General features: G+C 39.0%; 3 protein-coding genes across 4 annotated transcripts in view; 1 reads left to right on the top strand and 2 right to left on the bottom strand.

Moving 5' to 3' along the window:
• The window catches only part of LOC124634942 (TBC1 domain family member 12-like), a 50,163-nt gene extending 40,875 nt beyond the window's left edge, over window positions 1–9,288 (bottom strand). Inside the window, exon 1 of the mRNA XM_047170639.1 lies at window positions 8,437–9,288. Within this exon, the coding sequence (XP_047026595.1) occupies window positions 8,437–8,870 (434 nt within the window). The 5' untranslated portion in view covers window positions 8,871–9,288. The remainder of the gene's footprint in view (window positions 1–8,436) is intronic.
• LOC124634943 (retinol dehydrogenase 12-like) lies at window positions 5,458–7,286 on the top strand. Of its 2 annotated transcripts, XM_047170642.1 has the most exons (3): window positions 5,458–5,580; window positions 5,791–6,676; window positions 6,792–7,286. In XM_047170642.1, the coding sequence occupies exons 2-3, from the start codon at window positions 5,969–5,971 to the stop codon at window positions 7,140–7,142; spliced, it is 1,059 nt and encodes a 352-aa protein (XP_047026598.1). In that variant the 5' UTR covers window positions 5,458–5,580; window positions 5,791–5,968; the 3' UTR covers window positions 7,143–7,286. The 2 variants fall into 2 exon arrangements, with proteins under 2 accessions (XP_047026598.1, XP_047026597.1); XM_047170641.1 differs by lacking the exon at window positions 5,458–5,580 and having other exon boundaries at window positions 5,615–6,676.
• Window positions 9,289–10,397: 1,109 nt separating the features above from the next.
• Window positions 10,398–26,564, bottom strand: part of LOC124634907 — a 40,410-nt gene continuing 24,243 nt past the window's right edge. The window contains exons 24-35 of the mRNA XM_047170580.1: window positions 23,741–23,894; window positions 23,233–23,407; window positions 22,569–22,746; window positions 15,466–15,559; window positions 14,890–14,951; window positions 14,346–14,589; window positions 13,818–14,008; window positions 13,106–13,390; window positions 12,533–12,738; window positions 11,954–12,118; window positions 11,420–11,601; window positions 10,398–10,802 (exon numbers count right to left, since the gene is read on the bottom strand). Of these exons, the coding sequence (XP_047026536.1) occupies window positions 10,710–10,802; window positions 11,420–11,601; window positions 11,954–12,118; window positions 12,533–12,738; window positions 13,106–13,390; window positions 13,818–14,008; window positions 14,346–14,589; window positions 14,890–14,951; window positions 15,466–15,559; window positions 22,569–22,746; window positions 23,233–23,407; window positions 23,741–23,894 (2,029 nt within the window). The 3' untranslated portion in view covers window positions 10,398–10,709. The remainder of the gene's footprint in view (window positions 10,803–11,419; window positions 11,602–11,953; window positions 12,119–12,532; window positions 12,739–13,105; window positions 13,391–13,817; window positions 14,009–14,345; window positions 14,590–14,889; window positions 14,952–15,465; window positions 15,560–22,568; window positions 22,747–23,232; window positions 23,408–23,740; window positions 23,895–26,564) is intronic.

A 26,564-nucleotide genomic window follows, 5' to 3' on the forward strand; every position in this document is an offset into this window, starting at 1 on the left:
AAACATTACATTGGCAAAGACACAAAGCGTGTGTTTGTATTATATCTTCCAAACCATTCTTAAAATCATCTGAATAGAACTTAGAAAAAGTTTCATATGACAAGTTTTAAATAAAATATAACCAAACAGTCACATCAAATCCAACAGGGGACTATTTATCATTCCTTACAAAGTCTCTTCTTTACAATGTAATGTAAACTGTGTGACACAAAGTTGTGAACATGAAAAACATTAGTGGCACAACATCTTTGTTACCGTATTAACTTAAACATTACTCATACAAGTGGACATTTAGTTCTTGTTCTAACTACCATTATGTGGGACATGAATCATGTTTGAAGAACGCGGAATTTATGAGTGCTTGCCAAAAACCAATGCATATACTAATCTTTCGTTTTTAAGAAAATCTTTAGCTGCTGGATTGACAGTAAGACGACCACAGCTCTAGTATTCAAAAAGACTCCAAAAGAAACAGAGAGTATTCAGAAAATGTTGTCGGTTCAACGAGGTTTTCAAGTTGTTATCAAGCCAAACTCAAAGTTCAGAAACACTAGCTTCGTAAGCAGTTGTTTCAATTTAATAACCGTAAAATCGGCCAATCCGATTGGAAATACCAGATTGTTTCAATATTTTTAATCTCCTCAGTTTTTTGACAGCTGGTTAAATATTATGACGAGGTAAATTAATAACTTCTAGAATTGCCGGAAAAGAGATATGATACCAATCTGTAAAATATAAACTGTTTTAATAAGCCTACAGGCTGAAATACCACGTTCTCAGTAGCATCCTCCGTAATAAAATAATAATCAAAGGCTCACAATAAAAATCGTGTACCTACATAAAATAAACCTTGACTAAGGATGATGTCTTGTAAAGTGCAGATGAGTTCAAGATTCTAAGAACTTTTTATTGGATCCTAAAACTTGAATCTCGACTAGGTTCACCATGATTAAAAACTTTTTAAACTGCAAGATCTAATAGTAACACAATGATTTGGCAGCCAATCATTCACAAAGGCATGTAGTTTTGATATCGCAGAGTGATTATTTGAGAAATAATTGCAAAATACTTCAACAGCAACCAAACTTATCCAAAACTTTCTGTTTAAAAGCAAAATGCCTAACAAAATGCAATTTTTTTATTCATCCAAGTTATTCAGTTTTGAATTTGAAATTCAAACAGTGCACCTTTTAAAATTCCGAGAAAACTGCACGAGGCATACAAAACAGTTTAAAAATATTTCTTTCATGCCGTAATCAGAATCCACAAAGAAACACTGCAGTGTAAACGCAGCAAAATAAATAGCTGTTGAGTCACCAGGAAAGTTTACGTGGGTTTTATCATTCTCAACTATATAAACATGGTTATGGCATTTTTCTCAGCCTTAGATAAGATATCTATACAATCAACAGGAATTCAATTCTTCCTTTCTCCCTTTTCTTTCTTTCACTACTTTAGACCTCGTTAGGAGCACTCAGTTGTGTTATTTTCCCCCTTTGTTTTATCACAGTGTGATGTCAAGAGCTATATTTATCCCAGTATTCATTCGTATTGTTTCCAGAATCGTTAATTTTGGCGTCTCATTGAGGGGAGCTGCCCCTCTGGCTAGACAGAAGGGGACCACGCCATTAGTGGCGTGCCAATGATTGCACCCATGTCCGTTATCGCTGATATTAGTATAGAAATGTCCTTATCTAAGAGTTTTCGAATTATCATTTGACCTGAAACACAATCAACCTATTTGTTTAGTCTAGAGCATAGACCAGTTATCACTGTTTACTTTCACAACACTAGAAACAGTTTAACCCACTTCTAAATGCCGACACTTAAAACTGCATTAACATTTACTTATTGATAGTGCAGTTCCGGTTCACTCGAGGAAGATGACAAATAAGTCCGATTCATCCGCATTAATCCATTATCAATTAAGACGTGAGTAAGAAAATGACGTAACTAAAAGACCACTGAAGTTGAGACGGCAAAATTATGGCATACGGTTGGAACGACCGATGGAATTCCAACGTCCAATACTGATTAGTCATTAGAAGAACAACAATAGCAGTAATTAAGTCATGGTAAAGTGCTTGATAAAATTGTACTGACGCCAATGACTCAGTTGTAACTATAGACTTGACTAACTCGCAAAAGTAGACATTGTCAATGTTTCTTCGACCATGAAATTTCTTTTGGTAAACTTGCGGCCAAAGGAAGTATGGGTCAAAATGCGAATTTGCTTAAAAAATCCAGTAAGCCAATCTTCCAAACCAGTGAACCGTAGGAGTTATTATTTTGTAGTGTATTGGTAACCACTTGAAGCTGGTTCTTGTAAGGCATTTTGGTGAATTCCTTTGAGAAATATTCTTGGCTTAAGTTCCCACATAAAATCTGAGGCAAGGAAACCGTAAATTATTTTATAACCCTGAGAATTCATATTCCACAAACAGAGCACGAGGAAACTGCTCTTTCACTATCGCATGAAATGATTATGCTATAGTGCCAAATATTTCAAACAATCTTTTGGAAGTTTGAAAGCAGTAAAGAAGAGTTCGATGTCATGAAAATACAAAAGCAAGTTACATATTTCTAAAAATATTCTACTCACGATTTTGACTACATAATAAACTCAGGGAAAAAACATCTGAGAGAATCGTTTGCATAATTACCAGATAACAGCTACTATTTAGCGTCATGCAGAATAACAAGTTGTTTTCAGATGAGCACGGACTTTGCGACACAACTATAAGATTTCATATCTTGGGTAATAGTATACCAGATTTGGTATCCCTGGCTTCACCTAATCCCGTGTTCGCAGAGAAAACTGGCTTTATAAGGTATCGATATTGAGCCAAAGTTGGTATATTCAACTCTCACTATAGTAGCAATACCAAAAAACACTGTCACGCGTCGATGCAAGTAAAAAACTAACTCATGAATGAAACCTTCAACAGCTGATGCAAACTTTTTCAATGCGACATTGCCATTTAAGCTCCAAGGCAAAACGACAGTACTTTAAAGACAGATGACAAACAGGTATCCGTATTAAGCAGATCGTTAATTTGAGGACCTCGCTAATGAGGGATGACCCGGAAAACCGGTTTAATATACCACCTGTTTATACAGTTATTATAACCATATGCAGACCCAATGATGATTCACTACTCTTTGTGGGTACTCAAAGGTGAGACACAATGATCTTGAGTGCCAATCTTCCTTAAGTTTCCGGGTGAAGCACAGAAAGCAGCTAAATATCAATTTAATACATTCTTTCCGAGAACTTTAATTCGGGTAAGAGGCTTATTTACTTTGCCTTAAATGTCAGCATCCCAGAGAGCACTTTTCTTTTTTCTATTTCTGCGCTGACCGTATCATGTGTCACGGACGCCTTCATCCGCCATATGCTAAGCGTGCGCATCTTAATGGTCATTTGCTCCAATATCCGATAAAGCCATTACTTAAGTATTAACACATGTTTTCAACCGAGTGCTAATTTGAAAACACTTTTAAAACTTGCTGAGCAAACTTTATCATCAAACGTGTGGCCGGGCTGAGTGCACACTGCTGTTCAAGTATACAACCGCTACCTCGGTTACACAGAGCTTCCGTAAATAACTCAGTATGCGCTTTCCATTGCAGCATCGTGAAAGAATGTCTTTACTTCGCGGTTCGCAATCCCAGCGTTGGAAAGCATGGTTAGTGTTAAAGCATCCAAGGTCAGCGTCGTGGAAGTAGCAAGAGTCCAGAGGCGGAGCGCCTTTGAAAACAGGTTTCCCCGGTCAAGTATCGGGTGCATGGATTGGCCATTGTACATTATTACACATGCAGCGAGTTCGCTTTAACTTTATGCCGTATTGTTTCTCGAACCGGATCTCAAAGGCTTGTACTTATAGTCCTCTTTTATTTTATGCTTTCTTGCGAGCTGTTTGAAAGCTCAATGTTTTATTACGTATGCTGCAGATACATCGATTTTATCTGCGCCAGTGACACCGACATAAAATTCGTTATTAATTGCATCAACAGGACTGTTTATTGTTTTATGTTCCAATTGGGATAGTTTATTCTCTTGTCTCTCATTATTTTTTACGAAATCTACTTACGGGTCAGATAGAGACCAAAAATTCCATTAGAGAAAATATGACCGCAGGACTTATGGTGACCGAACACCTTACCACAATGTGAGTTTTGGGCCACATGAAAAGCCGTCAAATTCTTGCGGTTGCCTTGGACATTAAATATGACCGCAATGCAAAATGCTGTAAAATTCATAAAATATGACTTCATTATGTTGAACTTCTCATCCGTTTAAAAATTCTGATGTTCCTTTTTTCGTTTCAACTCGAGTACTTCGTTGTTTACATTTACTAAGTGCAGAAAATACGTCTTTCACGCTTGCGTTAACATGAATGCATTCGCAGAATATTGCATAGTACGCATTTTGTGTTGGTTTGAATGCATTGCGGTTGCTCGCTCCGCTGCGGCAAAAAGAATTTAATAAATTCTTTTTAAAACGTGAGTAATTTTATACTTCAAGCTTTTATTGTGCTTTAAATAGTCAGTGTTTAAAACACTGTTACATAACAGCATTGTTCAAATCCGTCATTAACGGTCAAATGACGTCACGATCCACTCAGGCTAAGTAGACATTAAGTATTGGCGTTTTTACAAAAGGTAAGCGTTGCGTCATAGCATAGACGACACGCACCATCAGCATTCAGTAGTTCAAAGACCCTTAATTAAAATCTCGAAGCGGCAACTAGTCCGCACCGCTACAACGTTAGACGAAGACGAACTTATATCACCATTTCATAACACTGCAAGGGGAGCATTCAAAGAGCTCGTTTTACATCTTTAACCCTGATTTATTAGAGAATTCGTGACGCGTTCATGTGAAAAAATGTATTGAATTTGTTCGTGTCGCTAAGAATTTAAGTGTGACCACAAGAATTTTATTCGAAGTTGTCGGTTTTTAATTGCACAGCGTGCGGTCTTGCCAAGTGCAGCTCATTATCAACCGTTATAATCGGTGTAACTAGGAATGGCGTAAATTCGTCAGATAGAGGCAGACGTGATACAATCACCTTACAAAGTTATAGGTACATAGTGCGATTCTGAGAAACATCTGGACGGACTCAATAATTTATTAAAATGAAGTTTCTTTACCCCGCGCTCGTAACACAATATTTTGGATTAGTCAAATTTTCGACATGCCTAGTTCGAACCGGTTATTAAAATTCAATGAACGAGGACAACATTCAACGTAACGCTAATAACAACTTCAATAGGAAATCGGAAGCGTCGGTCGGATACCATTCTTTAACAAGGTACCAAAAATTAGCACAAGAGTACGAAAAAATTAACGAATCCGCGATAACCACTGCACCGCAACCTGTTAATGCCATAATTAGAAATCGGACGGTACAACGATAAATACCAGCACGTACGGCGCATGCGCCCCGATTGAATTTGCAAAACAAACAAGTCAGTACCGTCAGGTGCATCGCGCATATCGCATAACAGATGCTATTTCATTCCGTAAATATTATTGTGAAATCAGTGCCGTGCTAGATACTACCTAATCTTCAGGTCTAACTTAAAAAATCAATAAATTCCTAAACAGTCATTGCCATTTTAACGCCTCAACAACTTCCGTCAAGTTAATATCAATTGTAGTCGTGTTGCGTCATCGCTTCAGTACAGCTGGAGGCCACGCATCGATAACACGGCCCGCGATGCTGAGCTCAGAACGTATTCATTATTGTGTTTACCTACATTCAATTCTTTATTTTGTTACAGATACTAGTGATCACCCTGTCATTTAATCATAAATGAGTTGTGTGACCTCAGGACTAACGGTACAAACCAAACAAACACCGGATCGAGAGAAAGCGTTGAGGATTTCAAGCGGAGTGAAAGCAACGGTCGCCAGTGCAACCGTAGCGTCGCGTCGAGCGGACGATAACATAACCTCAACATGTCTCTCGCAATAGCATCAGCGTTTATTGTGACTGGGGCTGCGGCCATTTACTGGTACGTCAACAGGCATAAACCCTTGAAGCACATACTTAGTGAGCTGCGGTACGCGCTAGACATGCAGGGCGCAGGCGCCGGCGGCCTCATCGATGACTGGGTGAACGTGTGGCGGAACAAAATTGTGTTGCCAGACGCGAATGGGAAAATCGCAGTTGTCACCGGCGGAGCTCGCGGAATTGGAACGGAGGTGGTGAGAGGATTACTGAAATCGAATATGATCGTCATTGCCGGCGTGAGGAAACCAGAAGCCATGATGAAACAGGCGGAAAATATGGAGAACGGCAAAAATATTGTAGCTTTCCCATTAGATTTGCAATCGTTGAAGTCTGTCAAGGAATTCGCGCAGAAAGTATTGGAAAAGTATCCGACTATCCACCTTCTAGTAAACAACGCTGGGATAATGTATGGAGACTACCATCTCACGGAGGACGGGTTTGAGAGTCAGTTAGCGGTCAACCATCTGGGCCACTTTTATTTGACACACTTACTGTTGCCAGCGTTGAAAAAGGGCGGCACTACCGGAGAGTCTGCGAGGGTGGTGAATGTGACGTCATGCGCTCATTACCCTGGCAAGATCTACTTTGATGACATCAATATGAAGGAGCATTACGATACGACGGCTGCGTATGCGCAAGCTAAACTGGCACAGGTACAAAAATGTTCTACTTTCAACCATTTAATCTAGTGGCTAGTTCAAAATTTACTCAAACTTAAATTTGTGTTTTTTTTTTTTGTGTTTTAATGTTGTCTTTTGTTTGTTGCAGTTAATGAGTGCCAGATACATAAACTTGATGTTGGAAGAAGAAGGTTCACCAGTCAAAGGTTATGCAGTTCACCCAGGAATTGTAGACACAGACTTATTTGAGAAAACTATGTTCAAAAAAGCTTTCCCTTGGCTCATGAAAGTGTTTTTTAAAACTCCAGCCAAAGGTGCAGTTTCAATACTTCACGCATGTTTTGAAAAAGATTTGGAGAAACGGGGAGGGTTATACATAAGTAATTGTGTTGAAGGAATTAGTAACAGTTTCTCAAAGAAACTGGAACACCAAGAAAGACTGTTTGAATTATCTTGTCAGTTAGTTGGAGTTGACAAAGCGAGTTTTGGTAAAGCATAGTTCTAGTCTTGTATTCTCGCACAATTTCTCAGCAAGTGACAGAAAAAAACACTAGTTTAAGTATTTACAAAATAATATTTATGATACTTAATTTATAATTTATAGGATTGAATAAAATTCAAAATAAATATTTTTTTAAATTAATATTGTTTTTAAATACTAAGTTATGAAAACTCCTAAGCCAATAAAATACAAAAAGAAATGTGTCCCAACTTGGTAATTTATGAGCATTGAAAGAGCTGGTAATGCCTAACTGTTATATTATTATGCTGCAGTTGATTATTATCACAAAAAATACAATGGACAATAAACAATAGAATACTTAGTAGTTAAACTAAGATAGAGGAAATTCCGACGGTTTCTTTAACCCGTTGCTACTGGAATATTAGTTAGACAATGTAGACATTTTGTGCCGAGTATTAATAGGTATCTAATACAGTATATAGTAGGTTATATGAATAGGATGGAAAATGGTATTTGTTTTTCCTCATCAAGCCATTAGGCATCATTATTGACACCTACTATGTAAATTATTTATATAATGACAAAATATGAATGTTTATTTTCCAAGTATAAAAAATATTCAATACAAATATTAAGGGGCCAGCAACTTAAAAAAATATTTGGTTGCACTGTAGCTTAAATCTCAGAATGACATGTTAGCTACTTTTTACCAATGTGTGAGAAGTAGTTTTCTCGTGAGAAATGGGTGGAACAAGGGACATAAGCTAGTTGATTATTAATTATTTTAAGTAATTCTGTGACATATTGAGTAAGTGGGTAATAAATTATAGATGCTTCCTAATGTTATATGACGGTGTTGTTATATAAAGTGTATGTGTAAATCAAACATTAGGTACTTAATGATGCCATCAAAAGAATGCCAATCAATGTATACCTTAATTAGAATTTTAAATAGTTATTTGCAAATCATTCCTTGTTTTTTCATTCCACAATTAAAAACATAACTCTCACAACATCTTGGGTAAAAATAATGGTCATTGGTAAAGATAGTTGGGACATTATTGAAATAATGTTTTTAGAATATACAGCCACACAGCCAATATTACACCTTTTGTCATTGACAATAAGGTCATGTTTAGTAATATCAAATACTTGTGATAAAAAGCCAATAAAATGAGTCACATGTGTGTATTGTTATGATAGTCATCAAAACTATTATTAGACTGAATCTATCACAGCAATGTTTTTAAATTATTTGAATAGCTACTGCGAACATTTCACAGATATCAATCTCATGTTTTTAATAAAAAAGTTTATTAAATAGTCTTACCTGCTGAAAAATCCGGACAATCCTTTCTTCTTCAGCTTAGAATTCTCCTGGTCTTGAGAATTGACATCAGGAACTTCATCATCTTTCGACGCAGCAGACCCAAGGGAGCACTCGGAGAGACTTGAAACAGTACTTGAGAACGAACCACCATCCTTGCCACGATGGTGACCACTCACACTGCCCCACTGCAGAGTACTCTTGGGAGAATCACTTGTATCACTTTTCTCACAAGTTGAAATAGAAAAGTTACCTTCATCACTAAAACTGCTCTTCTTAGACAGCTTGTCAATATCATCAGACGTATCCTCAACTGGTTTTTCCACTTTAGGGCTCACGAAATGCAACTGTTTCGTGATTGGGTTGTAAGCAAGTTGCATATTATCCAACGCTTCACTGAGGCGCATCCCGCCTTTTTGGCACGGCGACGACGACATCGTGATTTTGAAATTCGAACACTAGCACGTTCAATATCCACTTCCATGTTTATGTACACATGATTTATTTACGAAAGCCATTATCGTCAACTTTGATCTGATGATTAAGCACACGCGCGTTTGTTATGAGCTTCGTAAGCACAGTAAACAGCAAACATCACTTATCACACACATTAAGCTAACTAATTTCTTCAATTGTTTTTATACTTTGTTTTTGTTATAATCAGTAACACAACCATTGATCAAATCAAAACAACAATCTGCTGCTACGATGATATTTACAATGGCGTAATCTTTTAACTGAGGTGATGTAAATAACGTAGGATTTACTAATAATTAATTTTCTTTTTAACTAATTCATTCTATCTAAAACAAGAAATAAACACAAAGCAACACACCCATCGCCTTTTACTTTCCACTGTAAATTAGGATTGACATAAGCTTGTGTTACCATTTTAAACTCAACATTTGCAAACATAATTTATCAAGCAAGCTTGGTGGAGTTTTGAAGTATATAGTATCAGATAATTAGCACGAACAGCATTACTTTCCGAATTAAGAATTTTAAAATAATAACGCAATCATTAAAATAGCATAGTTTTCGTAGAATTATGAAGATTCTCTTTCGATTTGTCTAATGATATTAAGGAATATCAATCGATATTAAACTAAGGACAACTTTCCGATCTCTATCGTTATCGTACAGAGTAATGATCAAAGGGAAAACGTTTATTTTATATTAATTGCAAAACAACTATTTTGACTATAGTAATCAGTAAACATTTTTCATTTACCCATTTTTGCAGGAAGGGACATTAAGTGGCAACATAGGCTTGTTTACGCATGACGCTTGCATAACGTCCAGTAACTGTCGACGCTTGTAAATAAAAATCGACTATCGTTCAGAAATGGAATTCGTCGTAATCGTTTTGAACAGATTTTTTCATTTGTTACGGCTAAAGCCCGAAGTGCGGATAGATCTAGATGTAACCGGTCATATGCATCTAAAGTTAGTTGTATCCTCTTATCTTTCGTTAGAACTGGCCGCTATGAAGAATTCGCTTCATCATAGCGGCAACACCTAGGTGCAGCTACAAGTGGATATACTTTAACGCATAAGTTTAACCGCATTATGGCAGGTCGGCACTTCATGTTTTAACCGTAACATATATTTTTGAAATCCTCGCTCACTCATAGAATATATCTATATACAGAGTCGTCCAAAAGCTGACGTCAATCCACATATTCTAGATTCCTTATGTACGAGGTACCTTCGTGGACCCCTCTATGTTCTCCAGATTTTGGTGGTTTTAAAATTATTGTAATTTTTTGAGATTCTCAAGGATTTCCACCTATGGGATTTTGTCTGTGATTGCTATCGACTTTGCGACCATTAACCTTCAAGTGCTGTCTGCTTGTTTCCATAACATGGTACACCAAAATATATCAATTAAGCCACTGCTGTCAAAACATAGTGTTTAAAAACACATAAGGATAATTAGGGCCATTAACACAACAATAAAACCGTTTAAAATATCAAAATAATTTATTTCATGTGTTTCGTTACTACACTGAAAACATTTCAAAATACTCTGTGGTCTTTTCGATTACAACCTCGAAGGGTCAAGTGAACGAATATTGCTTCAATAACTAATATTATAAAAATAGATTTGTTATCATACAGTACAGTATTTACAATTACATAATAAGTTGCGTATAAATTAACTAAACATCAAACAAGACAACCGTGCGTTGGCGATTTACAAAAATAAAATAGCCTAGCTGAAGTTTTATTTATAAAATAAATTATGTATTGCCGGTATGGATACTTTTTAGTCCTCAACTCTTTGGTAGTTTTGATGGGGAGTTGTCTATGGCGCCCAGCTCCGGGAACAACTCCATTACGCATAGATCCAGTAGATTGTAGACCAACTGAAATGTAACAAAATATAGAAAATGATTAATTTTTTTACAAATTGGCCCATTTCCTTGTACAAATCATAGTTCAAAAACTATGCACGCAGCATTAAATGCGTATATTCGGAAATTTTTATCTGCTACCGAAATGACTCATCATACAATTTAGCCGGGATTTCCAAATCTAATCGGAGATAAATACTGATTGTTCTTGTTATCAGTTATGCATTAATGAGTTTCCTGTATGAATCAGAGTGTATAAGTATATTTATCTTAAATTAGAGGTATTAGCTTTTCGTGGCACTACTGCTAATTTTGATTTGGTGTTACCCTTCTAAGACTTATGCAAGAATAACGGTAGTTAGGACTAATCAAGAGACTGTCTTTCAAATGAGTTTTAAATACTTTCATGACATATCTACAGATCTGTTTTTTTTTTATGTTCCAGCAGAGTAACATTAGATGAATAAGAACCACTTTCACATTTTCCAAATCAGGTAGTTCTTACCTAAACATCCGCCACTCTTTACTTCTTATTTAAAACCAATTGCTCAGACGGCTCAGTGGCTTTATTTAAAAACTATAGGAGTTGTCCATAGTGTAGATGTTATCCAGTGACAAAACAAACAGACCTGCTTATTAAGCTGCGGCGTCTGTATAATATCGAAGGCGGTGGCGAGTGCGGCCGGGAGGCGGGCACTAGCCACGAGGGACACGTACGGCGGGACTGTACTCAGTAGCTGCTTGCGGGCTTGTGTACGTAAGGCTATAGGATCGGTTCGAGGCGTTGATGCTCTTCTGCCGAATAACAGTCCTGGGAACATGTGTCATACATTATATATTCGAATGAATGCAAGATTGTGTTCGAAGAGTTATAAAAATTGACAACTGCCTGTTAATGCCCAATTATGTGGAATTCAACTTCCAGTTCCATATCAAACTAATATTATGAAATCGGAAGTTTGTGTAACAAACGGCTGGCTGGATTAAGATGAACTTGGCAAAACCAATATAGCTTATACATCAGAATAATATACAGGCGAGGTTTTCCGGTTGCGGGAAGAAGGAAACAGGTAGTTATTAACCGAATTCCCAAAAAGGAGTTTCCCAATTCGGTTTGTTTATTTTGTAAAGTGCATTATAAAACATAATAAAAGACTACTCACCATGTCCTAACCTAATAAGATGCGCTAATCGTCTCTCCGACAGCAAGTTGACGAGTGTTCTGTTCAACACACAGTTGAAGGCTGAGTCTAACAGTTGTTTAGTGACAGATATTATTGTGCCGGCCACGTTCGCGAACAGGGAGCGGATGCGAATCACTTTTAGTACTGGAAATAGAATAAAATAAGATTACGTTTTAGTACACGCTCCTTTAGAGTGTGAGTGATTAATATGAGTAAATCATGTTTTAAAACTAAAATATTTAGCTATATTTTTTATATCTTATTATCAACGAAAAGAAAATTATGTCCCAAATTGTCTATTTTTGATCACTGGCTGGCTCACTTAAACTTAGACCAGTTGTTGGTCCTAAACTTAATTTGCTCGGGTTTCATAATACATAAAGTTTTCTGCAGAATATATTCTTGGAAATTATTATAGATTTACAAAAAGTTACATTGGTAGTTATCAAATGTTCATACATATTCTGAAGTGTCCCAAACACCCAATTTTGTTATGAACAAAAGAACATTAAAAAAATGTACCCCATATAAACCAGTATTTAAAAAATCAATACTCACACAAATACATAGCACACTGCGAGAAGCCGACCACAGAGTCCTGATACCCCCCCTCCCCCATCAGCACACTGGGTTCCACATCGAAGTTGTTGTGGAACACACTGGCGAGTATGTTCCGCGTCCGCGGCTGCCGGGCGGCGTGAGGTTCGGCGATGTCTTCGCTCATCTCTTGTGCTTCTTCTACGTCGCGGGTCGTGCCTTGTTTTCTGTGGGAGAGATGGAGAGGTCATTTTAGGGGGCAATATCAGTTTGGGAAATAATTTCTTGGTGAGTAAAATTTTTGTATAGACCTGTTATTACAGTATTATACAAAAAATCTGGTTAGTAGGAATTATTTCGCGGATTGGGGATTAGTGTAGCATTATACCACGTCATTTACCGTGAGAAAACTCTAACAGAAAATGATAAAAACTGCAGCTCACTCGATTAGACATAGAAAAATCTACGTTGACATCGAATTTTTAAACCCCTCTAAGCAACCAATGTATAGGCGATGGCATAAAAAAGTATCTCGACATTATTTTGTTAACAAATAAATAACAAAGTTACAGAAAAAATACGTAACATACTCACAAAGCCTGATACCGCTCAATATCAGAAGACACCAACAAATTCCTGAGAAAACTCTCCAAATGCTGTCCTTTTTCTTTCCTCAACCTATGTGCTACACTCTGGTATATATTCCCCAAGTCCGTACTCGTGGCGTTCAGGGTCGAAGCTTGCACCACCATGGAGAAATCTCCGTCTTCCGTGAGGAATATCCGGAGAAGCTCGCTGGTCTGGAGAAGGCTTTTCTGGAGAAGTCTCTGGATAAAGTCCTCGTATTTGTAGCGGAGGGTCTCTAGGGGACTGTTGTCTCTGGAATTTGAGAAAATATGGTACATAATTATTTTTATAGCTAACAGCCTGCCAAGTAGGGCCTGGCCTAAGCGGAGTGTAGAAGTTTAGCTGTGTGCCCGGAGGCAAGATATCTAAACAGCGATATTGAATGGATTGTACCTATATCTTCATATCTCCGCTCCGTTCTGGTGAAGTCTGGTCAATAATACTGATGTTTTCATAAAAGAAGTCAAGTGTATTACTTTGCTGCATATTGCTGCAAGCTTGCATACATTATCATAGATTACATTCAAACGGACAAGGATTTTTTGGAAAATCATCCGATCGTTGTCGATCTCGTGATGGAGTGTCAGACTCTTACTGACTAAAACCCATCATGTGCCTTTTTAAGCCCTTTGTATACCAGGGCCGCGGTAACTTTTTGTGATAATGTGATTACAGTTACCTCCTAGACGGCAGCGGCAGGTCGAGCAGCAGCCTGTCTCCGTGGAACTCGTGCAGCTTGCTCCGGAGCAGGTGGAAGTCGTGCTCGCTGCGGAGTACACTCCACAGTGCTGCGCCGGCGCCGGCCGGGCCGCCCGTACAGTGCACTGCGAGGGTGAACACACGGACTACGCCGCGACGGGGTGGGACTTGCTGAAAAGGGGTAATAAAATAAGTTTTTAAGTCAATTGACGCCAAACAAGAACCGCGGGCCTAAACAACATACCGCAACTATGGTACCATCCTATTAACATCGTCCTATCATTATCAGGAAAGTAAATATATTTGTATACATATTTGCCATTTATTTACTCAAAATACGGGACAATTAAAAAGTTTAAAAATTAAAAAAAAAAATTGTAAACATTATGAACATCGCCAAAATTATTTGTTTAAATCAATAATCTTCTTAAAGGATCATAGTTTTTATTATTATTTCTGTTAAAAAACACAATAATAGAAATTGCCATAAAAACAAAAAAAAACTCACCAACTTAGTCTCAACATTCGTCAGCACCACCTTATAAGTGCTCAGGTCTTGTCCCCTCAACGACTCCTCGATAGCTAAATTATCTAAATACTTCAATATATCCATATTGTCCACTCCGTCACCTTCCGATTCGTCACAATTTGTATAACAGTCCAACACTTGTCCGTCTACCGCTTGAGGTCTTAATGCACCTTTTAATCGATGGCCTAGCTTTAAAGCTGTGTTAAGAAGTTTGTCGTGGGGTCTGAAAAACAAATTAAATAAATCCAAACATCTGAAATAAAATTATGTAGCTGAGGAGTTTGCTCCACCATTTCTTCTTCCCAGCTAAAACACAGAAAAAGGTGAAGGGCTGGCGTTTTTGGGGCTGATTTTTGTAAACTTGACCTTATAAAATTTTTAGCCTACTTTGAATAAATGCTTTTATTTTTATATGCAATGTAATAAATAACAGCTGGTATTTTAGAAGAAATTATGTACAATATATTAAACTTTAGGCAAAACACATAAAATGTTTTTTATCATTTAAGTATATGCTACTTACTTTTTGACCATCTGTTTCTGGTAGCCCGTGGGTATTCTACTGCCTATAAGCAATTTGTAGAACTGTGAACAATCATATGCACTTTAATTTTTGAATCATAAAACTATTTTCCGTTATGGCACCTCCGCTCGTCATTCTGTTTTGTTTTCCAGGGCTGAACAGAACCGATTGGAAAAAATATTTCTGTGTTTGGAAGATAGTTTGTCGCCGAGAAACATCCCTACTAATATTATAAATGCGAAAGTAACTCTGTCTGTCTGTCTGTTACGCTTTCACGTCTAAACCACTGAACCGATTTGTGTGCAATTTGGTACAGATATAGTTTGGAACTTGAGAAAGGACAAACGATAGTTTCATTACAAAAAAAAATAAAAAATAACATTTATTCCGGACATATAGCACCATTTATTGGTCAAACCGAAAATCTACCGAAGTCACTATTCCACGCGAACCAAGTCGCGGGCAAAAGCTAGTAGGCTATATGTTATCGAGGTACGGGAAGAAGTAGCTCCGGGATGCGGGTGAAACCACAGGACCCAGCTAGTTCAGAACATAGTGTACCATGTATATAATTACCTCTTCACTATGTAAAAACTTAGGCAGCCACAATTTTTCTAAAACGGCGTGAGATTGTCTAGCCGCTTGATACAGTGCTCGGCTGGTTTGAAATCTGAAAATAAAATAAACTACATTTGCACCAGTCATTTTGGCGTGTGTACGTTCTTTATGAACATGACTTATGTACTCGCCTTATGTACCCCTCTTATGTACTCGCCTAATGTACTTCGCTTATGTACTCGCCTAATGTACTTCGCTTATGTACTCGCCTTATGTACCTCGCTTATGTACTCGCCTTATGTACCCCTCTTATGTACTCGCCTTATGTACCCCTCTTATGTACTCGCCTTATGTAACCCTCTTATGTACTCGCCTTATGAACGCCTCTTATATACTCGCCCTATGTACACTTCACTTATATACTCGCCTTATGTACCTCGCTTATGTACTAGCCTTATGAACCCCTCTTATGTACTCGCCTTATGTAACCCTCTTATGTACTCGCCTTATGAACGCCTCTTATATACTCGCCCTATGTACACTTCACTTATATACTCGCCTTATGTACCTCGCTTATGTACTAGCCTTATGAACCCCTCTTATGTACTCGCCTTATCTACTCGCCTTATCTACTCGCCTTATGTACTTTGCTTATGTACTCGCCTTATCTACCCCTCATATGTACTCGCCTTATATACCCCTCTTATGTACTCGCCTTACGTATCTCGCTTATGTACTCGCCTTATGTACCCCTCTTATGTACTCGCCTAATGTACTTCGCTTATGTACTCGCCTTATGTACCTCACTTATGTACTCGCCTTATGTACCTCGCTTATGTACTCGCCTTATGTACCCCTCTTATGTACTCGCCTTATGTACCCCTCTTATGTACTCGCCTTATGTAACCCTCTTATGTACTCGCCTTGTTTTTTTTTTTTTTTTTAATAATAAAAACTTCATTTATCAAAATAGTTACAGAAATGTACACAGGTAGGTATATAAAGAGTAGACTTTATGTTACAGTGTGTTGCAAAAATTTCTGTACATAATTATAGTAACCCTGCCTCTTAAACTAGGCTAACCTGTATTTTAAGAGACAGTGTCTAGCTTATAAATTTGCCAATTTGTGAACGCCTCTTATATACTCGCCCTATGTACACTTACCTTATATACTCGCCTAATGTACTTCGCCTACGTACTCGCCTAATGTACTTCGCTTATGTACTCGCCTTATGTACCTCGCATATGTACTCGCCTTATGTACCCCTCTTATGTACTCGCCTTATGTATCCCTCTTATGTACTCGCCTAATGTACTTCGCTTATGTACTCGCCTTATGTACCTCGCTTATGTACTCGCCTAATGTACTTCGCTTATGTACTCGCCTTATGTACCTCGCTTATGTACTCGCCTTATGTACCCCTCTTATGTACTCGCCTTATGTACCCCTCTTATGTACTCGCCTTATGTAACCCTCTTATGTACTCGCCTTATGAACGCCTCTTATATACTCGCCCTATGTACACTTCACTTATATACTCGCCTTATGTACCTCGCTTATGTACTAGCCTTATGAACCCCTCTTATGTACTCGCCTTATGTACTTTGCTTATGTACTCGCCTTATCTACCCCTCATATGTACTCGCCTTATATACCCCTCTTATGTACTCGCCTTATGTATCTCGCTTATGTACTCGCCTTATGTACCCCTCTTATGTACTCGCCTAATGTACCTCACTTATGTACTCGCCTTATGTACCTCGCTTATGTACTCGCCTTATGTACCCCTCTTATGTACTCGCCTTAAGTACCCATCTTATGTACTCGCCTTATGTACCCCTCTTATGTACTCGCCTTATGTACCCCTCTTATGTATATATATATATATACTTCCCTGCCGATTTCGGCTATGGTGACTGCTTTCAGTTATCATTGAGAGAAGAACTAGGATGATCAGCTCTTCTATGCGCCCTTTGATGGCTGCAGTACCCTATTTTATGTGTAAATGTGCGCGAGCATTGGCTGCACGTTAGGATACCGTCCACGTAGTTATAATGAATGGCTACTGGTGTTTTAGCCTTAAGAGCATCACGCTTCGCATCCAGTGCGGATTTCCTTTGCTCTTCGAAATCTTTGATCGCATTTTTAAGTAGGCCTCTCCATTCAGGGCGGCAAATGGCTTTTGTCTCCCAGTTCTGAGGATCAATGTTGCACCTTTTCATGTGTCTTTTCTGAACATCCTTGAAGCGTAAGAACTGGCCACCTTGTTTCCGTCTGCCGTTCTGGAGTTCAGAAAAGAAGATGCGCTTGGCCACCCTATCATCATCCATGCGTAAAACATGACCGCACCATCTGAGCTGTCGCCGCATCAGGTACGCTTCTATGCCGCAGACATTCGCGCGTCGTAGCACTTCGGTATTTCTAATCCGATCCGACCATTTGATTTTCAGAATGTCTCTTATGCACTTTAGATGAAATCGGTCCAGCGCCCGTATATGTTTCCGATAGAGGACCCATGTTTCAGCCGATTATAAAAGATTTGGGAGGACTATGGCCTTGTAAACGGAGATTTTTGTCGAAAGCTTCAAATCATGTGTGTGTAAGACCTTGGCTCGTAATTTACCGAAAGCAGCTGATGCAGCGCCAATGCGATGGTTTATTTCGGTATCAAGGTCACACTTGGATGTAATTGTGCTGCCCAGATATTTGAAGGTATTCACTTGCTTCAGCTCAGTATCGCCAATGTTTACCTTGACAGGTTCTGTAGCTCCTTGAGAGTCGCTTGCCATTACCTCAGTTTTCTTAACACTGATTTTTAGGCCGAAACGACAACAGACTCCCTGAAGGTTAGTCATCAGGTTCTGGAGCTCTTGTGCAGAGTTGGTAACAAAACACAGATCATCAGCGTACATGATCTCCGTTATAAGAGCATGAGATACTTTAGTATATGCTTTTAATCTGGCCAGGTTGAAAAGTCCCCCATCAGTCCTGAAACGTATTTTGATTCCAGCAGAAGTTTGTTTGAGCGCTTCACTGACAACGACAGAAAAGTAGAGAGCAAACAGTGTTGGCGCAAGCACACAACCTTGTTTGACCCCACAGGTGACAGGAAAGAACTCTGACTGGTCACCATTATAGGTAACACAGCAGGTCATCTCGTCGTGCAGAAGGCGAATCATTCTCACAAACTTCTCAGGACAACCTAATTTTGCCAGTAAAGTCCAGAGGGCTTCCCTCGGCACGCAGTCAAAAGCTTTTTCTAAGTCCACGAAGCACATACACAAAGGTTGGCCTTGTTCTCGGCTTTTTTCCTGGAGTTGCCTGATGGAAAAGATGGCTTCGCCGGTGCCCCTGTTAGGTCGAAACCCAAACTGAGTTTCTGGCAATATGGCTTCGGAGACTGGTAAAAGCCGGTTGAGAAGAACTCTGGCAAATATCTTCCCAGGGACAGAGAGGAGCGATATACCCCGGTAGGAGTTGCAGTCGGAACGGTCTCCTTTGTTTTTATACAGTGTCTGTATACGGGATATTTTAAATTCAGGTGGTATTGTTTCCTCGTTCCAAATGCGATCAAAAATTTGCCAGATGTAAGTATGAAGTTGCTCCCCTCCGTATTTCAGCAGTTCTCCGGCGATGTTGTCAACGCCAACTGCTTTTTTATTTTTCTGCTCTTTGATGGCTTGAACAACTTCAGCAAAAGTTAGTGGTTCAGCAAGCGACTCATTCGGCGGCAGAGGATGGATACACCTTATATGCTCAAGATCAGCTGATCGATCTACATTGAGCAGGTGATTAAAGTGCTCTGCCCAACGATCAAGTATATCCTGCTTAGCAGTGAGCTTTTGGGAACCATCTAGGGATCTTAACGGAGTGCAGTTTTTTATGGAAACGCCAATCAACTTACGCATTTCTTCATAGAAAGCGCCTAGTTGGTGGGTATCTGCAAGCCACTGTATCTTTTTTGCCTTTTCAAGCCACCATCTATCTTTCATCTTCCTCGTTAATTTCCTTAAGGAATCACCACTACTTCGGACTTCTTGACTGGATTTATGATTTCCTTCATTACGCTTTATGAGTGCACGATGCTGTTTGAATGCTTCAGTTAGGGCCCTATCATTCTGGTCAAACCAGTCCTCGTTGTTTCGTTTTTTGTATCCTATGGTTTCCGTAGCCACAGTCAGTGCGGTGGATGAGATCTGTTTCCATTTTGATATTAAGTCACCTTGCTGGGCATCAAACACATTTAGCGCATCTGTTAGGCCTTTCTGGTATTTTTCTTGAAGATCTTTACAATCCAGTCGATCTAAGTTGAGAGATATTGGTTTAGCCCTGCAGGGTCTTCGTGGTTCACGAAGGCGGAGTCTCAACTTAGTTACCAAAAGCCTGTGGTCTGTCCAGCAGTGCGCGCCACGCATAACGCGTGTGATATGCACCTGGGAGATGTCCCTCCGTCGCGTTATCGCGTAATCGAGGAGGTGCCAGTGTTTAGAACGCGGGTGCATCCAGGTGGTTTTGAATTTGTCGCGAAGCCTAAACAGAGTGTTTGTGATGGTGAGGTCGAATTGGGCACAGAGTGTGAGTAGTAATTGTCCGTTACTATTCATATTGCCCACACCATTATTTCCAATCACGCCCGGCCACGACTCAGAATCTCTGCCAACCCTCGCGTTGAAATCGCCTAGCAGCAGTATTTGTTCGCTTGAACGTATGCTGGTAAGGCATTGGCAAAGTTCTTCATAAAACTGATCTTTGACACTGTCCTCGTTACTCATTGTTGGTGCGTATACGCTTATCACATTCAGGTAGTTGTCGTTTGGTAGGTGAAGGCGTAATGTGATAATGCGGTCCGAGATGTATTGTGGACATTCTGGCAGCTTTTTTACGATGGTGGATTTGATGGCAAACCCTACGCCAGCTAACCTTCGTTCACTTTGGGGTCTTCCTTTCCAGAAGAATGTATAACCACCGCCGATTTCCTCAAGTTCGCCTTGGTCAGCTAAGCGTGTTTCGCTTAAAGCTGCCACGTCTACATTGTATCGAGCAAGTTCACGTGCTACGACAGCAGTTTTACGCTCCGGGCAAAGGTTTCCGTCATTATCGATTAATGTACGCACGTTCCATGCGCCAAATGTCATAAATGATGTTTTTATCTTATTTTTCTTGTTACGTCGACCGCGAGTAATGGGGTGCCTAAGCAGCCGCGGTTGCTACTCCCCCAATTTGACGGGACAAGCATTTTTTAGGACACCTTTTCTAGCCCCCTCCCTGGCTGAGCGGGGGAAGCAGTGCCTCCCTAAATAGGGCTGCTTCATCACCTAAGGTGCTGCCCAATCCACACTGTTGTCCCAAGTGCAGTGCAGAAACGACCACTCTCCTTAGGCTGCCATACGTGCAGGCTTCAGACAAAGCCGGGTGTGCACCACCACCCAACCTCTCTACTTCAGCCCATCGCCGCAGGTCTTTTATCAGGATCCAGTAACCAGAAGCAGTCAGTTGCGCGTGAAATATTTAAGTGCGTAAGTGTTTGCGCAGACACAGACGCACTCTCTCGTCCTCCACCCTCTATTCCCAGTGGAACGGAGAGCCGCCACGACTGGAGAAGGTTTCGGATGCAGTGAATGGCCGACGAGCACTTTTGACCTCTGTCGTCGCCCTAAGCCCTCTTATGTACTCGCCTTATGTACCCCTCTTATGTACTCGCCTTATGTACTTTGCTTATGTACTCGCCTTATCTACCCCTCATATGTACTCGCCTTATATACCCCTCTTATGTACTCGCCTTATGTATCTCGCCTATGTACTCGCCTTATGTACCCCTCTTATGTACTCGCCTAATGTACTTCGCTTATGTACTCGCCTTATGTATCCATCTTATGTACTCGCCTTATATACTTCGCTTATGTACTCGCCTTATGTACCCCTCTTATGTACTCGCCTAATGTACTTCGCTTATGTACTCGCCTTATGTATCCATCTTATGTACTCGCCTTATATACTTCGCTTATGTACTCGCCTTATGTACCCCTCTTATGTACTCGCCTTATGTACCCCTCTTATGTACTCGCCTTATGTACCCCTCTTATGTACCTACTGGCCTTATCTACCCCTCTTATGTACTCGCCTTATGTACCCCTCTTATGTACTCGCCTTATGTACTTTGCTTATGTACTCGCCTTATGAACCCCTCTTATGTACTCGCCTTATCTACCCCTCTTATGTACTCGCCTTATGTACCCCTCTTATGTACTCGCCTTATGTACTTTGCTTATGTACTCGCCTTATGAACCCCTCTTATGTACTCGCCTTATATACCCCTCTTATGTACTCGCCTTATGTACCTCGCTTATGTACTCGCCTTATGAACCCCTCTTATGTACTCGCCTTATGTACTTTGCTTATGTACACGCCTTATCTACCCCTCTTATGTACTCGCCCTATCTACCCCTCTTATGTACTTGCCTTATGTACCCCTCTTATGTACTCGCCTTATGTACTTTGCTTATGTACACGCCTTATCTACCCCTCTTATGTACTCGCCCTATCTACCCCTCTTATGTACTTGCCTCATGAACCCCTCTTATGTACTCGCCTTATGTACCCCTCTTATGTACTCGCCTTATATACTTCGCTTATGTACTCGCCTTATGTACCCCTCTTATGTACTCGCCTTATATACCCATCTTATGTACTCGCCTTATATACTTCGCTTATGTACTCGCCTTATGTACCCCTCTTATGTACTCGCCTTATGTACCCCTCTTATGTACCTCTCTTATGTACTCGCCTTATGAACGCCTCTTATATACTCGCCCTATGTACACTTCACTTATGTACCCCTCTTATGTACTTCGCTTACGTACTTGCCTTATGAACCCCTCTTATGTACTCGCCTTATATATATTTTTGCCCCGAAAACGAGATTTGGAAAATTTTCAACCATATCAGATTGACGTGCCCTCAAAAATTTTCGATGATGATTTTTGATGGATTACTTTGGACTCCATATTCATTACCCGACTGCCAAATAAAGGTTTATGTTTGCTATAAATTGTAACCTTCTACTATATTTTTTTAGTTTTTTCTACTACCTAAACACTAAACGTTACTCTTTAGCCTTACTTGTTAATGCTATGCTCCTGCTTAAGCAGCTGTTCCAACTCCTCAGCCAGTTCTCCGAAGATGGGCAGTGGTACTCCATCACACAGGTAGGTAGTATACATGGCTTTGGCAGCACGATGTAAGGACTCCTCTTCGGAACTGTTCAGATCGGGGTTCAGGATTTTCGTTTGGAACGATTCTGTCGAAAGAGAAAAGGTACATTTAGTGCACGAAGTTACAGCCGCTCGGATCGATCGATCATAAGGACGACCATCGACCATCTTGTCATGATAAGGTCTGCATTATTTATACCTATGTTTTCAAAATAATAAATGATTTTGCCGAGTTCCTCCGTGTTTCAGAAAGCCAAAAATTCTTGCAGCCAGTCTTAGTAAGGATCATTGGTTTGCCTAGGTAACTGACTTGAGGTCATATAGGCAGTTTCTCCATGTAGAACCCTGCATCCAAAGAGACCGAAAGCTATGTATTTATAGATCTTCATTAAGCACGATGGGGTATTACGGAAGCCAAAAAGTCAAGTCAATCAGTATTTCCGAGGGATATGCGGTTACCAGAAACCTGGTTAAAGAGGTCAAATACGCACTAACACCATATGGAAAACTGGTTCGCTTCATACGAATACACTGACCCCAAAACAACATACTAAAAATCTATCCAAACTCACTAATATCATTATAGAACTGCAACAGATGCAGTTGTCCGCCAGTCTTCATGTACTGCATGAAGGCATACAGCAGTTCCTGGTCGCTGATCACGGCATCCAACTCTACTCGCAGCAGTTTGCAGCGCTGACTGTACATTGATTCCGTTTGACGGACGAAGGTCTCCAGGAATTCTACCTGGATGAAGAAGTTTGAAGTAAGATAAACGGTTTTTGGCAGTTGGGTAAAAAGATGGCATGTGTAAATGGGAAATTGGAAAATTGTAGCTTAAGTTATTTTTTGTTACACCAGCCAGTAAAAGTCCTGTCGAAATAGATGCAGCCTTTTCAAAGATTCACCAGAAAAACGGAGAACAAAAAATTGCTGTTTTGGTATGTGTACTCTGTACAGTACACTTAGTAAAAAGTGATTATTTCAATATTACAAAGAGACACACAAATTTTACTTATTTCTATAGCTTTAAAAACTTCAATATTATTTCTAGATTATAAAAATAAATTATAAAAATACCTTATAATTAGGTGTAGTAGGCAACTGGGCCATGGTTTCATCCCCCGTAGCGAGCACAATGAGAGTGTTCAGTATATACGGGTCTGCTAGTACATCTGTTAGAGATAGTAACACCCATCCAGCGAATATCTCTCTTATTAACACGCGAAATACACTGCAATTGAAATGTAATTAAATCTTATTTAGTAGTAGTTAAGGTCGAAATTGATTTAATGTACTTTGAAAAGTAAAACTGAAAAAAGTAGTACTGAAAGTTGGATTTTATGACTTGATCATAATAGTAGGGGAGGCCTAGAAGGGATTTTGGGATTTACTCAAGCGCGGCAGATTAGTATATAGGGAGGTACCTATTACCCCATTTAACACCTCCACCAAGTATAAGCCCTGTATATGTAGCCGCGTGTCTAGAATAAAGGATCAGATTAGTAAAAAAAAAAATATCATCTGACATTCTCCAGCGCGTCAGATTAAGATAGGGTAAGTTAGTTATATGCTAAAAAGTGTATATTCCACTAATCTGACAATTTGCGATTGACGATAAGAAGTAGTAAGGTTACAAACTTGTAAAAAAAAAACGTCATCTTGACGTTCTCGAGCGCGGCTAATTTTTTTTTATTTTGAAGGGAATAATTCAACGTTCACGAAAAATATATAATCTGACGATTCCCATAAGCCGAAGTAAGGAAAATTAATCGATAAAGTTTAAAGCGTGCAGCTACGTGATTATACCGTGCCGGTATTCTCCTCCCAGGTTTCTATTCCTCTCTCTCTTTTTTCAATTCAATTCATTTGCAATAAGTGTTGATACATTTTGGGTCTTAAATAATCTACACTAATATAATAAAGCTGAAGAGTTTTTTTGTTTGAACTCGCTTATCTCAGGAAGTCATACATAGTATGCAGATATACTGTTTTTAACGAAGACGATTCATTTTATTGGATACTTTCGTTAAATACGTGTGCCTTCCAGTTGCATTGCTTGTCTATCGTGATACCGAGAAATGCCATTTCGTATACTTCTTGTAATTTATGTCCTCTATAATTACTCTTCATAGTCTTCTTTTTATACAGTCGTGGTGGCCTAGTCATCCGGTTAGACTGGAAGCCGACCCCAACATAGTTGGGAAAAAGGCTAGGCAGATGATGATGAGCCTTATTTTTTTATCTATATGTATTAAATTGAATAAAATTAGTTTTTGTAAGATTTACGCGTAGATAATTCCGTCAAGCCATGTTATTATAGATTCAATTGTATTGTTTATGTCACATGTATATTTATCAATGTCATTATAATTCAATGTAATTATTATAGAAATGTATGTAATGTATGAGCAGATTGGTACACTCCGCCAATAGCAATTTCATACATATCATTGGATAAGCCTTTTTATCTAGAACAACCTTTATTATGACAGCTTTGTTGAAATGTTTGTCCGTTCTGGGATATAGATCAAAAAGTGTGTAAAAGTTAAAACTAAATAATCTATTGATATCTCAAGTTTTAAAGGAATACCAAAGTGCTACAACGTGTATGTCTTGTAAGTACTAAGTACTTGCTGTGCAGACATTGGTATCCAAGATAAACTTGACAGTAAATACAAACTTAGAAAAGTTGCATTGGTACTTGCCTGACCTGGAATCGAATCCACATACTTGAGAGGTTGGTTCTTTACCCACTAGGCCACCACGACTTAGATAATGATTATAACAAAATTAAAAAACAACGACATTGGTGTTAATTTTTCAAAGAAAATTAGGTTACAGTATTGATTATTATTAGTTTTAAAAACTTTCCATTGTCAGATTAAGCGAGTCTCTCCAGATAATCGTCAGATTATAAGATGATTACGTTAAGGGTACATAAATGAACCATATGTATCTTAATCTGACGCGCTCGAGTATTTCAAAATGGCGATTTTTTTTGCAATTTCAAATAATGGCCACGAGTTTAGGTCACGTCTAAATCGTCAGATTATTGCATAAGAGACTTCGTCTTGGTTCACTTAACACCCCTTTTGAAAATCTGTCGCGCTCGATAAAATTATTTTTTTTCCCATTTTTAACCCTTACCTACGACCACCCCCACCATGGAAACAGTCAGATTAATATACGTATGTTTTCAAAATGACGTACAACGTGCATGCTATTAATATCTGACGCGCTCGAGTATGTCCATGCAACTGTTTTTTTTTACATTTTTGAAAGTTTATAGCCGCTCCACCCACCGATGAAAGTGTGTGTATGTCAGGACATTTTTTTCTTCTTATCATCTAAGCTTCGCAATCTAATAGGTCTCATTGACGCTCGAGTCACTCCCGGTTTAGCACTCTTGCCTCCCCTACTATAAATTGCCAACACAGTGGTTCTTCAACGCCTTATTGAATATTGCATTTGAATTATTTACAAAATATAAAAAGTATTGTTGTTTTTTTCTATGAAATACAGTGAATAACTTTTTTTTATTTAAATAATAATTGCCGCTCTTTTCTGGTGCCATCTTTTATTAGTCAGACTCACTTGTACGTGAGTAAAGTAGTATGTAGTACATTAACAACTATCTGTGAATTACGATTCATTTAAACCTCGTAAACATATCACAGGTCTGATAATCAAGTTTGACTATGTGTGAAAAACATGAGTAATATCAGTGCAAAGTCTACCTAGTTAAAACAAAACTCAAATCTGTTAAAGATCCGCATGTAGATTGATTAAACCTAAACCCATTTTTCTAAGTACCCTACTTAACTAGGTAAAAAGTGGGGGGAAATAAATAACTTTGAATAGGTAATAAATTATACATAGATGTTCCATCTCGCGAAAGCGG

The sequence above is a fragment of the Helicoverpa zea genome, chromosome 12 (assembly GCF_022581195.2).
Source record: "Helicoverpa zea isolate HzStark_Cry1AcR chromosome 12, ilHelZeax1.1, whole genome shotgun sequence".
NCBI classification, from domain to species: Eukaryota; Metazoa; Arthropoda; class Insecta; order Lepidoptera; family Noctuidae; genus Helicoverpa; species Helicoverpa zea.

Coding starts and splice junctions, on each gene's coding strand:
- LOC124634943 (XM_047170642.1), top strand. CDS start 5,969: ATGTCTCTCGCAATAGCATCAGCGTTTATTGTGACTGGGGCTGCGGCC. Junction 6,677..6,791: donor CGCAAGCTAAACTGGCACAG/GTACAAAAATGT, acceptor TGTTTGTTGCAG/TTAATGAGTGCCAGATACAT.